This window comes from Heterodontus francisci, chromosome 36, assembly GCF_036365525.1.
Source record: "Heterodontus francisci isolate sHetFra1 chromosome 36, sHetFra1.hap1, whole genome shotgun sequence".
Taxonomy (NCBI): Eukaryota; Metazoa; Chordata; class Chondrichthyes; order Heterodontiformes; family Heterodontidae; genus Heterodontus; species Heterodontus francisci.
In genome coordinates, this window is record NC_090406.1 from 25325175 (window position 1) to 25348240 (window position 23066).

Below are 23066 nucleotides of genomic sequence, written 5' to 3' on the forward strand. Positions count from 1 at the left end.
CCTGACTCCCCAAAGTCTGTCCACCATCTACAAGGCACAAGGCAAGAACCTGATGGAATACTCTCCACTTGTCTGGATGGGTGTAGCTCCAACAACACTCAAAAAGCTCAACACCATTCAGGACAAAGCAGCCTGCTTGATTGGCATTCTATCCACAAACATTCATTCCTCCACCACCGATGCACAGTGGCAGCAGTGTGTACCATCTACAAGATGCACTGCAGCAATGCAGCAAGGTTCCTTAGACAGCTCCTTCCAAACCCGCAACCTCTATCACCTAGAAGGACAAGGGCAGCAGATGCATGGGAACACCACCACCTGCAAGTTTCCCTCCAAGCCACACACCATCCTGACTTGGAACTCTATTGCCGTTCCTTCACTGTCGCTGGGTCAAACTCCTGGAATTCCATTCCGAACAGCACCATGGGTTTACCAACCCCACATGGACTGCAGCGGTTCAAGAAGGCAGCTCACCACCTCCGTCTCGAGGGCAATTAGGAATGGGCAATAAATGCTAGCTTAGCCAGTGATGCCTACATTTCGTAAACTAATTTAGAAAAAGAGCATTGGTCGCAAATTTTTAGAGAGTGACGGATGAAAACACCCACATATCTTTTTTTTATCACTGGCTTTAATTCTGTTGCCTGCCCGCGTATATAACACTATACTTTTATAAGTTAAAAAGCATTTGCCAAACATTAACCCATTTTTCCAACACATCTCGATCTGTTTTTAGTAGTTGAGCACCCTCTAAAGTATTATCGCTCTCACATATTTTGGTATTGTGCAAACGTGTGGATCATTCCCTAACGCAAACATCAAAATCATTCATGAAAATAGCAAGTAGCAAATGTCGTAACACTGATCCCTACAGGAAATTATTGGTCACTGGTCTCCAAGCAAATCCATATCCTTTGACGACAACTTTATGCCTGCAGTCATTCAGCCAATTCACAATCTGCCGCAGCAGATTACCGCTAAGCATCAAATTATTTTATTTTTCTGGGTTCCATTTGGATTGCATTACATTTTTTTTACTTCTGTTATTTCAGGTGAGGCATTGGGAGCAATTGGAAAACCAGAGGTCCTTGAAATATTGAGACATTACTCACATGATCCAGCAATAGAAGTAAGGATCTTTATAATTTCATTTTATAGATGCTTGTTTTAATTTTCAACAGGTCATATTTTGCCAGCATGCATTGCTTTAAAATGTTTGAAAGGTGAACCTTAAAATGTACACTATAATTTTCTCATTTAAAAATGAGTCTGTCAACTTTTTACTTCGTTATTCGTGGCTTCAGTTTCACTAAGAGTGGATTGTAGATTAATTTGTTAAATTAATTCTTAAGCTAATAAAATGTAATACTGCCTCTTTGGTTTAGTCAGTAGCAGTATAGTACCACTTTGCATCTAATATATATTATCAAAAGTCATAAATGTCATCCTATGTGATGGTGGCAATGGTATACTATCCTCTTTCATCCTTTTCAACCTGTCTGCAGCCTTTGACATGATTGGCCACAGCATCCTCCTCCAAGCCCCTACATTCTCGTCTGGCTGGGCAGGACTAGTCTCACATGGTTCCATTCTCACGCAGCTAATTGTAGCCAGAGAAACGGCGGCAATGGTTCCCTTTCCCGCTCTCGTGTTTCTCATCAACGTGCTGCTCTTTGGCAACACCATCCAAAAGCACAGCATTAGTTTCCATTTGTATGCTGATGACACCCAGCTCCATCTCACCACCACTTCTGTCACTCCCTCTGCTGTTTCTACATTGACTGCTTGTTCAACATCCAGTATTGGATGAGCAGTAATTTCTTCCAAATAAATATTGGGAAGACTGAAGCCATTGTCTTCAGTCCCCGCAACAAACTCTGTTCCCTAGCCACCGACTCAGCTCCTCTCCCTGTCAACTGTCTGAGGCAGAACTAGACCGTTCGCAAGCTTGGTGTGGTAATTGATCCTGAGATGAGATTCCGACCACGTAACCGTACCATCACTAAAGATTGTCTATTTCCACCTCCATAATATTGCCTGACTCTATCCCTGCCTCAGCTCAGCTCCTGCTGAAATTGTCATCCATGCCTTTTTTGCCTCTAGACTTGACTAATCCAGTGAGCTCCTGGTTAGCCTCCTATGTTCTACCCTCCTTAAACTTGGGGTCATCCAAAACTCTGCTGCCCATGTCCTAACTCGCACCAAGTCCTGTTCATCCATCACCCATGTGCTTGTTGACCTACGTTGGCTCCTGGTTAAGCAACGCCTCAATTTTTAAAATTTTCATCCTTGTTTTCAAATCTCTCAATGGCCTCACCCCTCCCTATCTCTAATTTCCTCCAGTTGCACAGCCCTCTGACATCTGCGCTGCTCTAACTCTTGGCCTCTTGAGTGTCCCCGATTTTAATCACACCACCATTGTTGACAATGCCTACAGTAGCTAAGGCCAAAAACTCTGAAACTCCCTCCCTACACCTCTCCTTTCTGCCTTTACAATGCTCCTTAAAACCCACCTCTTTGACCAAGCTTTTGATCATTTACCCTAATGTCTCATTACATGGCTCGGTGTCACATTTTGCTTTCGAGTGCTCCTGTGAGACATTTTATTGTGTTAAAGGTGCTATATAAATACAAACTGTTGTTGAACTTTTGTTTTCTTCCTCTCTGTTTCCTGCCTCATTTCATGATTAATTTAGATTATGACTTTCCATCTAATTATTTTCCTTCTCCTGGTGTGTGGTTCCTGATTTCCATTTGGCCTTTGGTGGCCTGAAATGGGGAACTTGTGGTGTGTAAATCCTGGGCTTGGTCTTTCTTTTCAACCACTTTCTGATGTATGTTGATCAGAGGTGACCAATCTTTTGAAGCTCAAGAGCTGGAAAAGAAACTTGTATTTGGGAAAAAGCCCCTTTTATGTTACAGCTTCTGTCCTAGGAAAGTGACTGGGTTATTGGCTGGTACAATTCACTTCCAGCAAAGGAAGGGTACATGGGATAAAGATCTTATTGATGTGAAATGGGTTTGATAATGGGACTATGGATCATTTGATGTAAAAATACCCCTTCTTAGTAGTACTTTGCCCCACTTCAGCATTGCTGCCAATCACGGTTCTAGATCACATATTTGTAGAAGTTTTTGTCTTGCTGAGCTTCACAGCTTGAGAGCCATTGTTATAGAAAAGTGAAGTTGGAATAAGTCTTATCTAAAGAACACCTCCTTTGCTTCTCTCCCCTCCCACTGACTGTTAGCTTTGTTGAATGTTCCTACCTAATAGGAGTTCTATCTTTTTAATGGGCTAGCAAAGTGTCATGAGGATCTGTTGAGTAAGGACCTAGGTTAACAACTATCGCCTTTTTTATTCCTGGATCCTGAATTGACTTGATTGATTCAGGTTTCTTACTGGTCCAGTTTACTTCAGTGTACAATTTCAAAATGGCTGCGTTTGCTGACAACACAACCACTTGGTGGCGCAGTACTGGTACATGCGCAAATGCAGCCTCATCCACTGAAACGCCACTGTCTGCGACGTCACGGCAGCTGCCAGTAATAAAGATGGTGCTGCTCAATTTATCACAAAAAAACAAATTAAATCCCCTCAATGGCTGCGATCGCCGCCTCCATCCCACCCCCAACAGTACCCCGTTCCCTCCTGCCATTGAGCTTCTCTTCGCCGTTCCCTCCCGCACCCGTCTGCTGACCGCTTGCTCCCCGCTGCCTTCCCTCAACCATTCGTCGCTGGTCTCAGCTGCTCGCTCCCCACCTTACGCTTCGGAGGCTCATTTCCCGCCCCTCCACCTCCGCCACTTCTTCGGGTGGCAAGCGGTTGGGGGGAGGGGGGGTGGGGAAACGGCGAGACCTGGAGCGATTGGCCGAGGCGGGGGAAGCAGTGAGGTGGGATGGAGTGGTGAGTAGTCAGGAGCAGGAATTTGAAAGCGGTGATTGAGGCGGGGATTGCGGGAAGGAACTGGGGTACTATTCGGAGGAATGGAAGCGGCGATTGCGGCTGTTGAGAGATGAGGGTGTCATTGCGTGGTGCTGTCAGCGCGCATGCACGTATTCATACTGGCAAGCTGACATGTTCGCACCCACTGGTGCCGGCCGCGATCACTCTGTGCATGTTCTGCCTTGTCAGGGGTCACTGTTTCAAAATCCTTGCCCTGTTCTTTGTTCAGCTGGATGATTTCTGCCAAGGCAACATGGGGTACTGCAATTGGCCTGAGACTAGGGTGGGAAAAGAAATTTGAGCCAGGGTACCCATGTCTGAGTGATATCCAGTGACCACAGTGAAGCAGTGAGATGTGAAACCAAATTTTTGAATTGCTTGTGCTCATGCACAGGTTACAATTTCCTGAAGAATCTTCATGATCTATTTCAAATTCAAGTATGTTTGTAAAAGCTGGTCTAAATGAATGGTGCAATTAGAACTCCAGAATTTGGAAAAGTTGTCAGCTTTACAAAGTCCTACTTTTTGATTTATGCAAACCAATGGCAGTAAGTTTCTCTAATTGTAACGTGGCTTTCTGAATAACAGCCCTACCAAAGTTTCAAGAAATTCTTTTTGTACGGTCATCAAACACAGCAAGCAAAAGTACTGCAGGCTGAAGCTTGTTCTCAACATCACAAGACTTCCCCAGTGTGATTTGTAAATACAACAGCGAGGAGGTGAAGATGCTTTTATTTATAACATTGCTTAGATTATAGTTAGATTACTTTGTCTACTTTTGTTGTACCATTATTGAAAGGTATTGGACCCACGAAAAAGCTGCAGATTAGATTCACAGGAATAATAGGATGAAAGCACATAGATATGATGGGATACTTGTAAAAACAAAAGCTGTGTGTGTTCACCAAGAGAAGGTTAGATCAACTAGCAGCTGTACTGTAGAGTGCATTGGATTCAACATATCTCCTGTGTTCTCATATGTGTCTCTTCAGCTAATGTTTGTTTTGGGTCTTTTGTTGAAATCTGAATCTACAGTGACAGACACGAGTGAGCCTGGCAAAAGCCCTGTTTGTACTCATGGGAAGTGTGGGGGGTTGGCGGGGGTGGTTGGGTTGGGGGAGAGACAGGGCAAGAGAACACAGCACTCACATGCACATGCATTCTCACTTTGTTAAGTTGCTGTATGTCAACTAAGAGGTGGTGGTTTTTGTTTTTAGGGCAAAAAACACTACAAAATCATGGGCTTCAATTTAGAATGTGACAACCCCTTTGGGGCTGTTTTACTATCATTGCAGAAAATGATAGGCCTAGCAGTAATGTACCCAGTGGATCAAAAGATGCTGGTGAAGCCCAAGAATATATGGGCAGTTTCTTTTGATGGAATCTTAAAAAGAGAAGTGGAGAACCACTAAAATAAAGCAAAATACTGCAGATGCTGGAAATCTGAAATAAACAAGAATTGCTGGAAATACTCAGTAGGTTTGGCAGCATCTGTGAAGAGAGAAGCAGAGTTAACCCTGATGAAGGGTCACTGACCTGAAAAGTTAACTCTGCTTCTCTCTCCACAGATGCTGCCAGACCTGCTGAGTATTTCCAGCATATTTTGTGTTTATATTATATAAGTGGAGAACCACTGTTGTAGGGAGACTGAATAGTTTTAATTTATTTTTGACGGCTCACAATCTGACTAATTTGTATTGAAATTTTAGGTTGCTGAAACTTGCCAGTTGGCAGTAAAACGAATTGAATGGCTCCAGAACAACAAAGACCAGAGTGAAAGCCAATACTGTTCAATTGATCCTGCTCCTCCAGCCGTAGAGAAAGATATTAAGAAGTTGAGGGAAGTTCTACTGAATGAATCCTTGCCCTTATTTGACAGATACAGAGCGATGTTTGCCCTGCGGAATATTGGAAGTGAAGAAGCAGTCCTGGCCTTAGGAGATGGTATGTATTTTATAGAGGTTTTTTTGGTCATATTAATTGCAGTTGGAATTTGGGGTTGGCACATCAAAGTGAAATGATTAAGGCTACGTTTGCTGACAACGTAACCACTAGGTGGCGCTGCACTGGGGGGGGGCGCAAATGCAGCCTGTTCCACTAAAACGTCACGGTCTGTGACGTTCTGGCAGCTGCCAGGACTAAAGATGGTGTTGCTGAAATAATCACACAAAGGTAACGTAAACCCATGGCAGCACACAATGGCTGGACAGGGCGGGGAGTGGGTGACGAGCGGGCAGCGGGGGGAGCACACCTGCCGTACCAAGGTCTCAAGGTCTTCGGCTGCTCTCTCCCCACTCTTTCTTAAAAAAGAAAACAGCAGAGGAATCCTCTCAGTATTCTAGCCAACCAATATCACTCGACCACTATCACGGGAACAAATTGTGACTTATTTCATGCTGTTATTGGAATCTTGCTGTGCTCAGACTGGCTGTTTTATTTCTGTACATTACAACAGTGACTACACTTCAACAGTACTTAATTGGCTGCAAAGTGCTTTGGAATGTCCTGAGATTGTGAAAGGCACTATACAAATGCAAGTTTTTCCTTGCTTTTGCGGTATTTTTGTTTACAATATTTTTTACCTTTCCACAACACTTTCATGTACATTATATCATTATTTTGTCAAATCTTGGGAAGACATATGCTTTCATGATTGAGCTGCTTATTGAAAACATTCTCATTGCTTTGACAGTTTGGGCATCTTCTGATCAGCCATGGGCCAGTCAAATATAACTATTTAATATTCCCTAGTGAGATATTATAGGATGAAGCTATGGCTGTTGTTAGTGGAGCAGCTTTTCTCCTGTGTTTGCGATCTAAGTGCAAAATAGCAGGTCTCCATGGGGCTGATATATAACACTCAGCTTGTACCAGATACATGACTTTGGCCAGGATTTTGTGGTTGTAATGACGATAAAACTGCCAGCATGTTAAATGTGGAAAATCAGAAGTTCCTGTCAGTGATTCTATGCTTCTCCATAGGATGTGCTGTTAAAGCGCACGCCCACCCCCCCACCCCACCCCAAGATTGCAATCAATTAGAGATCACTGAACTGGTGAGATCTTGCCCTCATGTTATTGTTTCGCTTTAAAAACCTTTGGAAGTTACACTTTGCTAAATGAGATGTAACTGGGTTTTTAATGGCATACTAAGTTCATAATTACTGATAAACCTTCCTGGCCCTGAAAACCAATTTTATATTTGTACAATGTCATATTTCTCCATTTTGATAACTCCCTGTATTCTTGAACTTTTTTAAAAAGGTTGATATTTCAGCTTCTACTTTAATCCTATGTGTTATGTACCAATCATATATTTTACTCTCTAAAATTTAATGAAAAGTGAAGGCTCATCAGTGCATTTTACTTCCTGGTTTGCTGTCTCTGAGAATATTTCAATGTGATGGCTTGTTTGATGACATCACTTTTGCTGGACGCCTGAAGATTCCCTTGACTTGGTGCCAGATTTAAACTAACATTGACAGAGGCAAATTCACACTGCAGAGATTGCTGGATCCTTGTGGACAGCTTTCTTTGGGATCAGTGGTGAGCACTTTGGCTTTGCCACTAAGCGTGAAATCAGGGTCTTTCAGATATTGACTTTATCAAGAGTATATACTTTTCAACAAAAGTATGGAACATAATTTAGGTCAGTTGGTTTAAGAATGATGTACAATGATTTGAAAGCTAAGTGTGCTGTCTTACTAAGAGTGAAATATCTATAATCTGTCATAGAAGTGGATCAATTAATATGGAGGTACTTTTAATTTGCAGAGAGATTATTGCAGTCATCTTTAAAATTGAGTGGACTATTTGAGGTTGATTTTCTTTAAAAAATGCCAAAGGCAAATTCAAACTGACAAATATTACAGTATCTAAAGTTTAAATTAAGTTGCAATTTGAAGAGTAACTTTGTCCTATCACTGCTATCTTAAAGTAGATGAGGCACCTCAACCAAATTACAAGCAGATTAAAAATTGGGCCAATTTATAATAATTTGACATAGCATTAGTTCGGTAAGTTTTGTTTGGGGTGTGGTGGTGTCTAGTATTTTCTCCCAGCCTACACTAGCAGCTACTTAAGGCAGCAGGATTCTGGTAGGGCTGCCAGCATTCTAGTTGAAAAATCTTAACATCAGTAGTTAAAATGTTCACATTTCAGGGTACTTTTTACTGTCAGTAACTTGCTTACTCTTGTAGACAGAATACAAAAAATGAACTGTTTATATAGACTTTAAGAAAATATAGCGCAATGAAGCAGAAAATTAGCTTATTATTCATACCATTTCCAGATTTGGATGTACCAGGTCTTCTAAATAAGAACTTATAGATATAATTTGATCTGAATTTTGGTGGTAACATCTAACTTTATGTATATTCTGCTGCAGGTTTACAGTGTAGCAGTGTCTTGTTTCGACATGAAATTGGCTATGTCTTTGGCCAGATGCAGCATGATGCCAGTATTCCTCAACTTATAACCGCATTGAAAAAGATGGATGAAAATCCCATGGTCCGTCATGAGTGTGCTGAAGCTTTAGGATCCATTGCCAAAGAGCAGTGTATGGAAGCATTGAAAGAGTATCTACATGACGGGGAACGTGTTGTGAAGGAGAGCTGTGAGGTGGCACTGGACATGCTTGAGTATGAAAACAGTTTGGAGTTTCAGTATGCAGATCGATTGAATAAATTGTAAAACACCTAAGTCTGAGTATTTAACCGTCTTAGTGGAACTTACCTTAAACTGCTGAAAGATTGTAGAAAGTGTTACAACTGAGGCAGGAGGAGTGCACTGTTTGTTTATTCTAGTTCCACTTCTCCATGGGTCAGAACATGCATTTAAATTTTTTCCCACTTACCGATACGGTCAATCATAGACTCTATTTTTATCCCAGAATAAAACACAGCAACTGGGTTTCTTAAACTGATAATTTTGTTTTTATTAATTATAAAACAAGTCTTAACCAGTAATGAAGTAAAGCATAGACACACGGATTGAGATATTAAAGTTCCCTTTTTACCTTAACCCCTCTCTGTCTCTCTCGCACGCGCACACACACACATAAACACCCCGGTTAACTGGAAAAATAAAAGGATTTTTGTTTTTAGAGCTCTATTACTGAAAAAAAAAGGGCTGAATGCTTGCAGATGAGATATGTTGTGTTCCAAAACTGGCATACAGTCTAGCCTCTGTGTACACGTAGACTGGTCATTGGGATCTTTCAGAACAGTTCTTTTCAGGTGGCGTTGACAGTTAATTTAGCAGGCTTTTCTTCAAAGACAGGAGATGAGTTGACACAGTGGACTTCTCAGGGCCTTTTAAGAAAGTTGCTGGAATTCTCTCCTTGGAAGTTCTCTCCTCCTTCTGCAGGCTTTTTAAAGAGATGGAACAGGCTGGGCTGAGCTGGGGCTTTGTCCTTTAGTTTTTTAAAAAAACTCCAACCCCTTTTAAACAGTTCATTCCCAACTCCAAACAATTCAAAAGTGAAACCAGACTCAGAAAGCTCACCTTCTGACCTGTCACTTCTCTGCACACACCTTCCTCAGTTACCAGGGTTTCTGTTCTATTTTTAACATGTCATGTGACAACCGGTAATTGTTCTTGTCAAACAAGTCCTTTCACTGTTCTCTTGATGACCCTCTTGGGAAGGAAACTGGCTCAACATTTCTTCAGTTTGACTATGAATCCTCAAAAAATATTTTTAACAGAGAAACAGAAGCACTTTCGTAACACCCGCACCCTTGGAGGAATGAAACACCATTTTTAAATACATTTCATTACAAAGTGTGGGGGGGGGAAATTTTAAAACACATTTTCACTCATCTAGTCTGCTCTGTACCCTCTTTTCATTCAAATAACTCTAAGTTAGATTCTAGATAAAGCATCTGCAATCACATTATTTTATCGTGCCATGTGGATAATCTTTTAGTGATAGGGCTGTAATAGTAAACTCCGTCAGACTAGTTTGGCTTTCTGGTTTTAAAATTTTTCCACAAAGTTTATCACCAAATCAGCTGACTGCAATCTTCCAAACAGCGCACCACCACCACCACCCCCCCCCCCCCCCCCCCACCCCTCCGTTGTTCCAAGTGGTCCTTCCAAGTGTCAATGTTGACCACATTATCAAGGTAAACCACACAGTTAGGATCACTGGCTACCACTTGATTGACTAGTCTCTGAAAAGTGGCTGGGGTATCCCCTAGCCTGGATGACATCTCTCGGCACCGGAAAAGGCCTTCCGGTATGACAAAGGCCAATATTTCTTTAGCTCAGAGTGTTAAAGGGATACTGGCAAGTTCCTTTAACAAATCTATCTTTGTAAGAAACGTGGCACTGCCCACTCTGTCAATACAGTTTTCCAAACGAGGAATTGGGTTGGAGTCTGTCTTTGTTACTGCATTATCTTTTCTGTAGTCTATACGGCATCTAGTTGAACCATCAGGTTTAGGCCTTAATACTAGCGAACTCTAGCTGCTTTGGCTGGGTTCTATTAGGTGGTTTTCCAGCATGGATTGGATTTCTGCTTTTACCTGTGCCTGTTTCTCTGGACTTAAGTGCTAAGGATGCTATTTTATAGGAAAGGATTCCCCTACATCCACATCATATGTGGCTAAGGTTGTACATCCTGGCTTATCCCTACAGACTGTTTTAAATGCTGTGAGTATCCTTGTTGGGTTTTCTCTTTCTGAATCTAAATATGAAAGCACAGTGTCCAATCTCCCTGGCAATTCAGTATTAGCTATCCGGATAGTAGGAGGTTCAATTTGAGAATTATTTAGGCCTCCCTCTGCCTTGTCCTCACTATCCCTTTCATCCTTCTCTGTCCCTACTACCTGACATACCTGTGCTTGCTTATCATCCTCCCGGCTATAATATTGTTTCAACATATTGATATGGATCAGCTGATTCTTTTTCCTGCAATCTGGGGTATCAATCAAATAATTTACCTTACCAATTGTCTTGACCACTTTATATGAACCACTGAACTGTGCTTTCAATGGTTCACCCTGTAAATACTAACACCTCATCCCGTGGTTGAAATGTTCGGGTCTTGGCATGCTTGTCCGCCAATTTTTTCATAATTGTTTGAGAAGCTTTAAGGTTTTCCTCAGCCACTTTGCAAGCACTTGTGAGCCGTTCCTGGAACACATGCATAATCTAGCACAGAAGATTAATCCCTCTGTTCTTAAAAAAAAAATAAAAAAATCTTTCTATAATTAGTTTAGACAACCTCTTATCTCATGTCTGTAAACTAATTCAAAAGGACTAAAACCAGTAAATTTATTTGGTGAATCCATAGTAGCCCTTTATCCCGATTATGGGGATATTCATTGTGGCCTGATCATCGTTTTGAGAGTCTGATGGTACCTTTCTAAAGCTCCTTGTGTCTGTGGGTGGTAAGCTGAAGACTTTAACTGTGTTATACACAAATTACCCATAACTTCCTTAAAAGTTTTAGGCATAAAATTGGAACCTTGATCTGACTGATTCTCAATCGGTAATCCATATCTAGTGAAGAACTGAGTTAACTTCTCTACTGCTACCGTAGCAGAAATTGTTCTCAAGGGAATAGCCTCTGGGAAGTGAGTAGCCATATTCATGATAGTGAGTATATATTGATGTCCTGCTTTTGTTTTTGGTAAAGGTCCTACACAGTCTACCAACACCCTACTAAATGATTCCCCAATAATTGATATGGGAATTAGAGGTGTCAGTTTTATGGCAGGTTGCAATTTTCCCACAATCTGGCATGTATAGCACATTTTACAAAACTGCACCACGTCCTTGGAAAGACCTGGCCAGTAAAAATGTTGACTTGCACATGATTTGGTCTTCCAGATCCCCACATGTCCCGCTATCGGAATTTCATGCACTATCCTTAATAATTCCCGGCGATACTTTGTCAGTACCACTATCTGATGAACTGCTGTCCATTCTTCATCTGCTGGTCTGTGAGGAGGTCTGCACTTCTTCATCAGAATCCCATCTTTGATATAATAGCCTTCTGGAACTCCTTTTGCCTCAGCTTCTGTCAGAGCTGATTGTGACATTTTATTTAACTCTGGATCAGCTTGCAAGCCTTGATCAGAGAAGACTTATTAAACATTTCCTTTGGATTATCCAAATCCCTGAAGAAAGTTTCAGATATTCGACTATCTGATGGTGTCAGTTTTATCTCCGAAAATGCAACTTGTTTAACCTTTGCTTGGGTTACTACACATGAAGGAAAAATTCCTGGAATGTTTTCCTGCAACTGCTCTGTCTCTTGTTTCACTTGTTTTTTCTGTGACTACTGGAGAAGCTACTACCTTCACTCTGGCCAAATCATTTCCCAGGAGGAAGTCAACTCTGTCTACTGGCAAATTATGGCCAACTCCCTATAGCTACACTTCCAGACATTAGATAACATTAGGTGCGCCAATACAAAGGTACGGGTATTTGCTCCCCGCCAACACCATTCACTAAAACTTAAGCATTCAGTGCACTTTCTGGTGGAAATTGTCATGAAAACCCTAAATGCCAAAGAGGAAATGTTAATTTCATCAGTTGGAACCTTACATTAGACTTTTAATGAAAATCTTTTAAGTAACTTTTTTTTTTAAAAAAGCTGGTAGCTCAGATGGCCACTGCAATTTAAATTGAAACACCAAAAGTTCAAACTGGAGACGACAAGTCTCATCCAATCAAGCTAGAAGAATGGGATGCTCTCTGATTAAATTACTTAGAATGGCTTTATCAACAGTCGTCAAAGCCATCCACACCCACGGACTTTGAAAGAGCCAACCCCTCCAAGTGTGACTGGATATTTTAAGATTTAGCACCTTGAATCTGAGAAGATTCCAGAAAAGCCTCATTTTAAAAAAAACAAAGGGGCTTGATAAAGTCATGTGACTGCGCAGCTCTGGAGTGGATGTCACACAGCTTAGTCACACAGACAGCAGAGAAGAGTAACTGAAAAGCCATCAATGAAGCAGATCTCTCACCCCAGAAAATATCAAGAGAAGACCTGGCTATGACTGGAAACCCCCTCAAGCCTACAGACCACCACAGCCAGCAATCGGGACAAGAATCAAGCCCCTCTTCTGCTTTCAGGAGCCCTGAGAAAAGCAAGCCCACCACCGTGCACGTGGCCCAGTGAAGACTTCAGGAATACAATTTCAGCTGAGGACTTTAGACTCAAAACTGTATTTAAATTCCATTTATTCCAGACTTTACTCCAACCACAAAATCTGTTTTCCCTCAGTAATCTATTTGTGTGTGTGTGTGTGTGTGTGTGACTCTTGTGTGAATGTGTAGCGTATTTTTATCATTTTAACTGGATTAGCGTGTTAAGATTTATGAAGTTACATCTTCCTTGTTTAAAATCAAGAAAATCTGTCTGATTCGTTCCTTTGCAATTAGGTTAGAGGAACAGGAGCAAGTGCTCACTGAGGTGATAAATGTAATCACTGTGTTAAAAAGGATAAACCCTGTTGCGGTCAAACCAGAGAAGGGGTGAAAGGGAAGCCTGAGACCCCCTCCTCACCTGGCTGTAACAAAATGTTATGCCTTTCCCCAGCAAAGAGTTTGGGTGGCTCCTGTACCCCTAAGTATAACTATAGGTTTGCCTGCCTCACTTGAGGGATAAGGAGTTACTTTTCCTTTTGACAAAAATTCCCTATAACTCTCAGCTTATTCACAACCGCTACACTCGCATTGGCTTTTGTATTTGGCCTTACAGCTGCAGTCAGAGCTACAGCCTGATCTGCTGTACTCTTGTTAAGGGCCTCTTTCTCTGCATTGGCTTTGTGTACCTCAAAAATCCCATGGGTTACCCCGGCAACTTCCAGCATTCTGCACAAAGATTTCCTAACTTGTAACAATGGTAACATTTAGGCTTGCGGACCTCACTTCCACCCTCAACCTCTTCCTTTCTAACCTGAAGAGGAGATCCCGGGGCATTCCAAGCTGTCCCCAGCTACTAGTCTTCCTATCGCTCTCCCACCTTCTATCTTTCTCAGGTTTGTAGTGGTGACGGACAAAGGGTTTGAGTTTCTCAACAAGCTCATAGTCATCAGCAATTTCTGCTGTCTGTCCGGCTGTTGAAACCTTCTGGTACTCTCCATGGAGGGAGTGAATTTTTAAATGGTTCCGGGAGAATTAGTTACCTAAGGTTCTCATGCGTGGCCGGCATCTGGAGTGCCTGTAACCAATGATCAAAACGAATTTGCTTTACCCTCTCAAATTCTATATAAATTCTACCCAGACAATCTCCGGAGTTCTGAAATTTCTGCCTGTATGCTTCAGGGTCTAACTCATATGCAGTGAGAATAGCCTTTTTTGGCATTTCAATCTGCAGAAGCTTCTTCAGAAAGCATGGCATAAACTTCATGAGCTCCTGCTTTGCATTAGCTTTCAGCTTTCCTTTGGCCACTTCATCTGTTTGGCTATCTTTTCAAAAGAAATGAAAAATGCCGCTATGTCCCTTTCCTCAAACTTAGGGAGAGGTTGTACAAATTTAAACAGCTCTCCACTGGGTCCTGGACTGGAGTCAGATCTTTCCTCACCAGTACGTTCCTTGGAACCAAGGCCACTCTTCTAACATAGTTCCATCTTTCTAAATTCAAATTCCTTTCCTTCTCTTTCTCTTTCCCATTCCTTTTCCTCAAGTTCAAGTTTCTTCATTGTCAATTTTCTTTCAAGTTTTTTTTCAATTCTTTTTCATCCCTTTTCTGTTCAAGCTCGAGCTGCTTCATCTGTAACTGAATTTTAGCTAATTCAACTGCACTACCCTCTGGTTTACTTTCTTCTTGCAATTGCAAATGTGCTATTACTTCAGTTATGTCTGCTTTCTTAGCTCCTGGCTTTAACTCTAACCCCAATTTTGCTGCCAATGCTATTAGCTTAACCTTGGTTAAGTTCCTCAAATCACTCAGGGATACATCCTCTCTCCCCATAAAACTTGCAGCAACTGTTAAAGACATTCCTTTATTACACAAGAAACCTGGTTCCTGTTAGTTTTCTTGTAGCTCGTCAGTGTTGGGTTTATCCCGCAAGGAGCCCCCAATTATATGTTATGACTGAGGCGGGAGGAGTGCACTGTTCATTCTTGTTCCGCTTCTCCACAGGTCACAACATGTATTTAAATATTTTCCCACTGGTCAATATGGTCAATCATAGACTACTTTTATCCCAGAATTAAACACACCAGATTTCTTTAATAAACAGCAACATTATCAGTTTATTATAAAACAAGTCTTAACTAGTAATGAAGTAAAGCATAAACACAGATAGAAATATTAAAAGTTCCTTTTTTACCTTAGCCCCTCACAGTCTCTCTCTTTCTCTCTCTCTCACACACACACAGTGATTAACTTGAAAAATAAAGGGATTTTTGTTTTTAGATCTCTTTTACAGATCAAAAAAAACCTTTGGGCTGAATATTTGCTCATTCTTGAAGAAACAGCAGATGAAATATGTTGTATTCCAAAACTGGCATGCATTCTGGCCTCTGAGTACACATAGACGGGTCACTGGGATCTTTTAGAACCGTTCTTTTCAGGTAGCATTGAGAATTAATTTAGCAGGCTTTTCTTCAAACACAGGAGACGAGATGAGTTAGCACAGTAGACTTCTCAGGGTCTTTTAGAGAGGTGCTATGGTCTTCTTTCTTTCCTTGGGAATTCTCTTCTCTCCTCCTTCTGCAGGCTTTTTAAAGAGATGGAACAGGCTGGGCTGAGCTGGGGTTTTGTCCTGCAATTTAAAAAAAAAATTCCAACCCCTTTTAAACAGTTCATTCCCAACTCCAAACAATTCAAAAGTGAAACCAGACACAGAAAGTCCAACTTCTGACCTGTCACTTATCTGCACACATCTTTCCCAGGGTTTCTGTTCTATTTTTAATCGGAGTCACTTGACAACCAGTAAATGTTGTTGTCAAACAAGTCCTTTCAGTGTCCTCTTGATGACCATCTTGACAAAAAACTGTTCCATCATTTCTTCAGTTTAACTATGAATCCTCAAAAAATATTTTTAACAAAAATCAGAAGCACTTTCGTAACAAAAGTGAACGGGACTTGATGTTATGAACACAAAATTCCCATAGATTGTAACTTAGTACAGTACCAAATTCATTTATTTTCTGATGTCATTCTTACTATATTGTTTAATTCTAAATAATGTTGCAGAATCTGTAATGAAATAGATCAAACTGTATTTATCGGTGCATAACTTAAATTAATATTCCAAAATGCTTGTACCATTTAAAGTGCTTGGTTCAGGGTTAGTCTTCTAAAACATCACTTCGACTTTTATTTAGAACATAAGAAATCGGAGCTGGAGTATGCCATTCAGCCGCTCAAGCCTGCCCCGTCATTCAATAAGATCATGGTTGATCTGTCCCAGGCCTCAACTCCTCTTTTGGGCCTGCTCCGCATAACCCTCGACTCCCCGAGATTTCAAAAATCTATCTGCCTCCTCCTTAAATACACTTAGTGACCTTGCCTCCACAACTCTCTGAGGTAGAGAATTCCAAAGATTCACCACCCTCTGAGAGAAGAAATTCCTTCGCATCTCAGTTTTAAATGTGTGACCCCTTATTCTGTATCTATGTCCCCTAGTTCGAGATTCCCCCATCAGTGGAAACAGATCCTCAACATCTACCCTGTCAAGCCCCCTTAGAATCTTATGTTTCAATAAAATCACCTCTCATTCTTCTAAACTCTAATGAATAAAGTCCTAACCTGTTTAGCCATTCTTAATAAAATAACCCCTTCATCCCAGGAATCAGCCCAGTGAACGTTTTCTGAACTGCCTCCAATGTTAGTATATCTTCCTTAAATACGGGGACCAAAACTGTACTCAGTACTCCAGGTGTGGCCTCATCAACACCCTGTACAATTGTAACAGGACTTCCCTATTTTTAAACTCTAACCCCCTAGCAATAAAGGCCAAAATTCAATTTGCCTTCCTAATTACTTGCTGCACCTGCATGCTAACTTTTTGTGTTTCATGTACAAGAACACCCAAATCCCTTTGTACTGCAGTATTTTGTAGTCTTTCTCCATCTAAATAATCTGCCTTTTTATTCTTCCTACCAAAGTGGATGACCTCACACTTTCCCACATTGAACTCCATGTGCCAAGTTTTTGCCCACTCACTTAACCTATCCCTTTGCAGATTCTTTGTGTCCTCATTACAACATGTCTTCCCACCTATTTTTGTATCATCAGCAAATCTGGATACACTACACACTGTCCCTTCTCCGAGTCATTAATATAGGTAGTAAATAGTTGAGGCCCTAGGACCAATCCTTGTGGCACCCCACTAGTTATGGCTTTCCAACCTGAAAAGGGCCCATTAATCCTGACTCGCTGACTTCTGTGTGTTAGCCAATCCTCAATCCATGCCAACACATTACCCCCAATACCCTGAGCTCTTATTTTGTCCACTAACTTTTTATGTGGCACCTTATCAAAAGCCTTCTGAAAATCCAAATACAGTACATCTACTGGTTCCCCTTTATCCACTCTGCTTGTTATATCCTCAAAGAACTCTATAACAAATTTGTCAAACATGATTTTATTTGGGTTTTGTTACCTGCTAACTTTAGAACTATATAAGTAGGGAATCCAATATCTTATTTATGCCAGCAATATTTTATGAACTGTCCATCTAACACCAGACCTGTCAAGTGCTATTTGTTATCAATAATTTACTAGCCTGGTACAATGGAGTTAAAATGCATAGTGTGAAGTCTCAGACATCATGAATTTAATGAGTTCCGAGGTGGATCAAACAGAATGCTTAATGGTTTACACTGAGAAATAAGAAGTTAGTAGCACTATGCATTTTAACTCCATTGTACCAGGCTAGTAAATTATTGATAAGAAATCAAATCCTTGTCTAAGCTTTGGGAAGGTTTAACAATCTGCTGTAAGACATATGCATGCCTATTTGCATGGTTTAGGTAGGGAGGGGTATTAAGAGGAGTAGTAATAACATGTGTATATCATAGTTTTTCCAACTTAATTGACAATTACACATTTTTTAAATGACCACTGCAATATTCAAAAATACAGGGTTGGCTATTTTAATTGAATCATGGATCTTCAAACAGACCAGTGAAAAATAACACAAATTTATATTGTCACAAATAGATGAGAACATCCTGTAAATTGTGTTTTGTGCATTTGAGTATTAATCTCAACCACCATTTTTTACAGCATGTTAAGTTTTAGCTGGGCTCCACTTGTTAAAATGGAGATGAGAGATCATGGGACAGCAAACTTGAAAGCGTCTAGTTTTAGGACCCAGGAAACCCCTATCCAACATGACTGGACTTGAACCTGTAACAGTTTGAGGGTGCAGCCTGTTTTCAATCCACAGCTGCTTTTGATTCAGGTTAGCACAGCTGCTGGAAGCTGCACACCTCTCTCTAAGACACAGCCTGCAAGAAGCCAGAAAAAAAGAAGATACAGACTGCAAAAAGCGAAGAAGATAAAAGACACAGCCTGAAAAAATAGCAAGAAAATCTGCTTTCTGCTAGCTTCCTCTCCATCTAAGAATAAGGTGACTTCAGCCAAATCATTCTACCTCCGTTTACCTTTCAAGAGTGCGAAGAAGAAGAAATTTGTAAGAGAGGAGATATTTCCAACAGCTCCTTTCCCCAATTCAGCATTTTCTAGTTGGTGACCTCCAATTTTTGGACTTTTTGATAATTTAAACGGACACTGGGGCGGCACAGTGGTTAGCACCGCAGCCTCACAGCTCCAGGGACCCAGGTTCAATTCTGGGTACTGTCTGTGCAGAGTTTGCAAGTTCTCCCTGTGACCGCGTGGGTTTTCGCCGTGTGCTCCAGTTTCCTCTCACAGCCAAAAAAAAGACTTGCAGGTGATAGATAAATTGTCCGTTGTAAATTGACCCTAGTGTAGGTAGGTGGTAGGGAATATGGGATTACTGTAAGGTTAGTATAAATGGGTGGTTGTTGGTCGGCACAGACTCGGGCCTGTTTCAGTGCTGTATCTCTAAATAAATAAACTAGTTTTAACTGAAATTCATATTAGTTTATAGTTCTATTTAGTAAAGGTCCATGCCTTTTTATGCCTTTTAACCTTTCCTTGTACGTTCGTGAGTGTGCATGGCGAAGTTCAGCCCCTTCCCAACTTTAAGAGTGCGTAAATAAACCCTAATTTTTTGATTTAACTCTAACAACCTTATTGTTGTTGTGGTCATTTATTATTGATTTAAGGGAGGGAAAAGTTCAACCACTAATCTGTTTATGGACAAGTGGTTGGGAAAATAGAGAAATTTGTTCAGAGAAAGAAAAGATTAACTACCCGTTCGTAACAATATTGAAATCTGGAAATGATCCCATTTTCTTTATTGCTGTTGTCACTATTTTCTGTACTGAACTACCAAAAATATTTTTAGATCAACCAATTCTTGGATCAAGGCCAAACCTTTTGAAGCTACTTTAAGAAAAATAAAGTTTTAAGCTCTGAGTGCAACTAATGCTCGGAGGGCATGACTGAGCTACGAAATGAGTAATTTGCATCTGTCTTTACCAAGGGAAAAGATGCTGCCCAATTCATAGTGAAAGAGGAGGTACTTGAGCTACTGGATGGCCTAAAAATTGTTAACAAGAAGGTGTTAGAAAGACTGGCTATATTTAAAGTTGATAAATCCCCAGAACTGGATGGGAAACACCTGAGGATGCTGAGGCACATAAGGGAGGAAAGTGCAGAGATACTGGCCATAATCATCTTCCAATCCTCCTTAGATACCAGGGTGGTGCTAGAGGACTGGAGAATTGCAAATGTTACTCCCTTGTTTAAAAAAGGATGCGAGGATAAGCCCAGCAACTACAGGCCAGACAATTTTACCTTGGTGGTGGGAAACCTTTAGAGACGATAATCCGTGACAAAATTAATAGTTACTTGGACAAATGTGAATCAATTAGGGAAAGGCAACATGGATCTGTTAAAGGCAAATCATGTATAACTAAATTGAGTGATGTAACAGAGAGTTGATGAGGATAATGTGGTTGATATGGAGTCTATGGACTTCCAAAAGCCGTTTGATAAAGTGCCACACAATAGACTTGCCAGCAAAGTTGAAGCCCTTGGAATAAAAGGACAGTGGTAGCTTGAATACAAAGTTGACTGAGTTACAGGAAGCAGAGTAGTGGTGAACAGCTTTTTTTTGTGCTGGATAAAGGGATACAGTGGAATTCCCCAAGGCTAGGTCCAGGATCACTGTTTTTCTGCATATATATTAGAGTCATAGAGTTGTACAGCACAGAAACAGGCCCTTCGGCCCACCATGTCCATGCCGACCATAATGCCTATCTATACTAATCTCACCTGCTTGCATCCCTCTATGCCTTGCTTATTCAAGTACCTGTCCAGATGCCTCTTAAATGTTGCTGCTGTTCCTGCCTCCACCACCTCTGGCAGCTCATTCCAGATACCCGCTATTCTTTGTGTAAATAATTTTACCCCTTTGATCCCCTTTAAATCTCCTCCCTCTCACCTTAAATCTATGCCCTCTAGTTTTAGTCACCCCTACCATGGGAAACAGACTCTGGCTATCTACCCTATCTATGCCTCTCATAATTTTACATACCTCTATCATGTCCCCTCTCAGCCTCCTTCGCTCCAGGGAAAACAGACCCAGCCTATCCAATCTCTCTTTATAACTCAAGCCCTCCAAACCAGGCAACACCCTTGTGAATCTTTTCTGCACCCTCTGTAGCTTAATCATATCTTTCCTGTAGTGCGGTGACCAGAACCGCATACAGTACTCCAAATGCGGCCTAACCAACGTTATGTACAACTGTAACATGACGTCCCAACTCTTGTACTCAATGCCTCGGCCGATGAAGGCAAGCATGCCATATGCCTTCTTCACCACCCTGTTTACCAGTGTTGCCACTTTCAGGGAGCTATGTACTTGCATCCCAAGGTCTCTCTGCTCAACAACACTCCCCAGGGCCCTGCCATTCACTGTATATGTCCTGCCCTGATTTTACTTCCCAAAATGCATCACTTTGCACTTGTCTGCATTAAATTCCATTTGCCAATCCCTTGCCCACTTTCCCAGTTGATCTATATCCTGTTGTAACCTTAGACAACCTTCTTCACTGTCCACTATACCACCAATTTTGGTGTCATCTGCAAACTTACTAATCATGCCCCCTACATTCACATCCAAGTCATTAATATATAATGACAAACAACAGAGGGCCCAGCACTGATCCCTGCGGCACCCCACTGGTCACTGGCCTCCAATCAGAAAAACAACCCTCCACTACCACCAACTAACACCAAGCCAATTTTGTATCCAATTGGCTAGCTCACCCTGGATCCCATGTGTTCGAACCTTCTGGACCAGCCTACCATGTGGGACCTTGTCAAAGGCCTTGCTAAAGTCCATGTAGACAACGTCCATCGCCCTGCCCTCGTCAATCCTCTTGGTCACCTCCTCAAAAAACTCAATCAAACCGTGAGACATGATTTCCCACGCACAAAGCCATGCTGACTATCCCTAATCAGACCTTGCCTTTCCAAATGCATATAAACCCTGTCTCTCAGAATCCCTTCCAATAACTTTCCCACCACTGATGTAAGGCCCACTGGCCTGTAGTTCCCTGGCTTATCCCTGCTGCCCTTCTTAAATAAAGGCACAACAATAGCTATCCTCCAGTCTTCCGGTATCTTACCCGTGGCTAACGATGATACAAAAATCTCTGCCAGGGCCCCAGCAATCTCCTCCCTTGCTTCCCATAGCATCCTAGGATACACCTGGTCAGGCCCTGGGGATTTATCCACCTTAATACGCTTCAAAACCTCCAACACCTCCTCCTTTGTAATGTTGATATGCTCCAGGATATCGCTGTTCCCTCCCTTGAACTCACTAGCTTCCATGACCTTCTCCACGGTAAATACAGACGAGAAGTATTCATTTCAGACCTCGCCCATTTCCCGTGGCTCCACACATAGATTACTACACTGATCCTTAAGGGGACCTACTCTCTCCCTAGCTACACTTTTACTCTTAATATACTTATAGAATCTTTTAGGATTCTCCTTTATCTTATCTGCCAGGGAAATCTCATGGCCCCTTTTCGCCCTCCTAATTTCCTTCTTAAGTGTACTCCTACATCCCCTGTACTCCCGGAGAGACTCGCTTGATCCCAGCTGCCTATACCTGACATATGCCTCCTTCTTTGTCCTGACCAGTCCTTCAATATCCTTTGTCAACCAAGGTTCCCTAAACTTGCCAGCTTTGCCCTTCAATCTAACAGGAACATGCCGGCCCTGAACTCTTCTTATCTCACTTTTAAAAGCCTCCCACTTGCCAGACGTCCCTTTACCTGTAAACAGCCTCTCCCATTCAACTTTTGAGAGTTCCTCTCTGATGCCATCGAAATTAGCCTTCCCGCAATTTAGGACTTCAACTTGAGGACCAGTCCTATCCTTTTCCATAACTACCTTGAAGCTAATAGAGTTATGGTCACTGGTCCCAAAGTGCTCCCCCACTGACAGATCAACCACCTGCCCAGCCTCATTTCCTAAGTGGAGGTCGAGTGTAGCCCCTTTTCTAGTAGGGCCAGCCACATATGGCTTCAGAAAACTATCCTGGACACACTTAACAAATTCTTCCCCATCTGATCCCTTAACATTAAGGCAGTCGCAGTCAATATTAGGGAAGTTAAAATCACCTACTATTACAACCCTATAATTCCTACACCTATCTGTGATTTCCCTACATGTTATGCTCTTCCAATTCCCTCTGACTATTGGGGGGCCTATAGTATAATCCCATCAAAATGATCACCCCTTTCTTATTTCTAAGTTCTACCCATATGGCGTCGCTGGACATTCCCCCCGGGATATCCTCTCTAAGTACTGCCGTGATGTCCTCCCTAATCAATAGTGCAACTCCCCCTCCTCTCTTACCTCCACCTCTGTCACGCCAGAAGCATCGGTACCCCAGAAAATTGAGCTGCCAGTCCTGCCCATCCCTCAACCACGTTTCTGTAATAGCTATAATATCACAATCCCATGTACCGATCCATGCTCTGAGTTCATCTGCCTTACCTGTAAGGCTTCTTGCATTAAAGTAAATGCAGTTTAGCCTACCA

The 23066-nt window shown here is 41.7% G+C and overlaps 1 protein-coding gene and 1 long non-coding RNA gene across 3 annotated transcripts in view; one reads left to right on the plus strand and one right to left on the minus strand.

Annotated features, from left to right (window-relative positions):
• The window catches only part of dohh (deoxyhypusine hydroxylase/monooxygenase), a 54004-nt gene that overhangs the window by 12627 nt on the left and 18311 nt on the right, over positions 1-23066 (plus strand). Inside the window, exons 2-4 of one of the 2 annotated variants that reach the window (XM_068016377.1) lie at positions 1053-1129; positions 5653-5887; positions 8331-8583. In XM_068016377.1, the coding sequence (XP_067872478.1) occupies positions 1053-1129; positions 5653-5887; positions 8331-8583 (565 nt within the window). Of the gene's footprint in view, positions 1-1052; positions 1130-5652; positions 5888-8330; positions 8645-23066 lie in introns of those variants that run through there. The other variant, XM_068016376.1, reaches the window with a different exon arrangement.
• The window catches only part of LOC137351679 (uncharacterized), a 60929-nt gene continuing 52997 nt past the window's right edge, over positions 15135-23066 (minus strand). Inside the window, exon 3 of the long non-coding RNA XR_010969555.1 lies at positions 15135-15673. This is a non-coding gene — a long non-coding RNA (uncharacterized lncRNA). The remainder of the gene's footprint in view (positions 15674-23066) is intronic.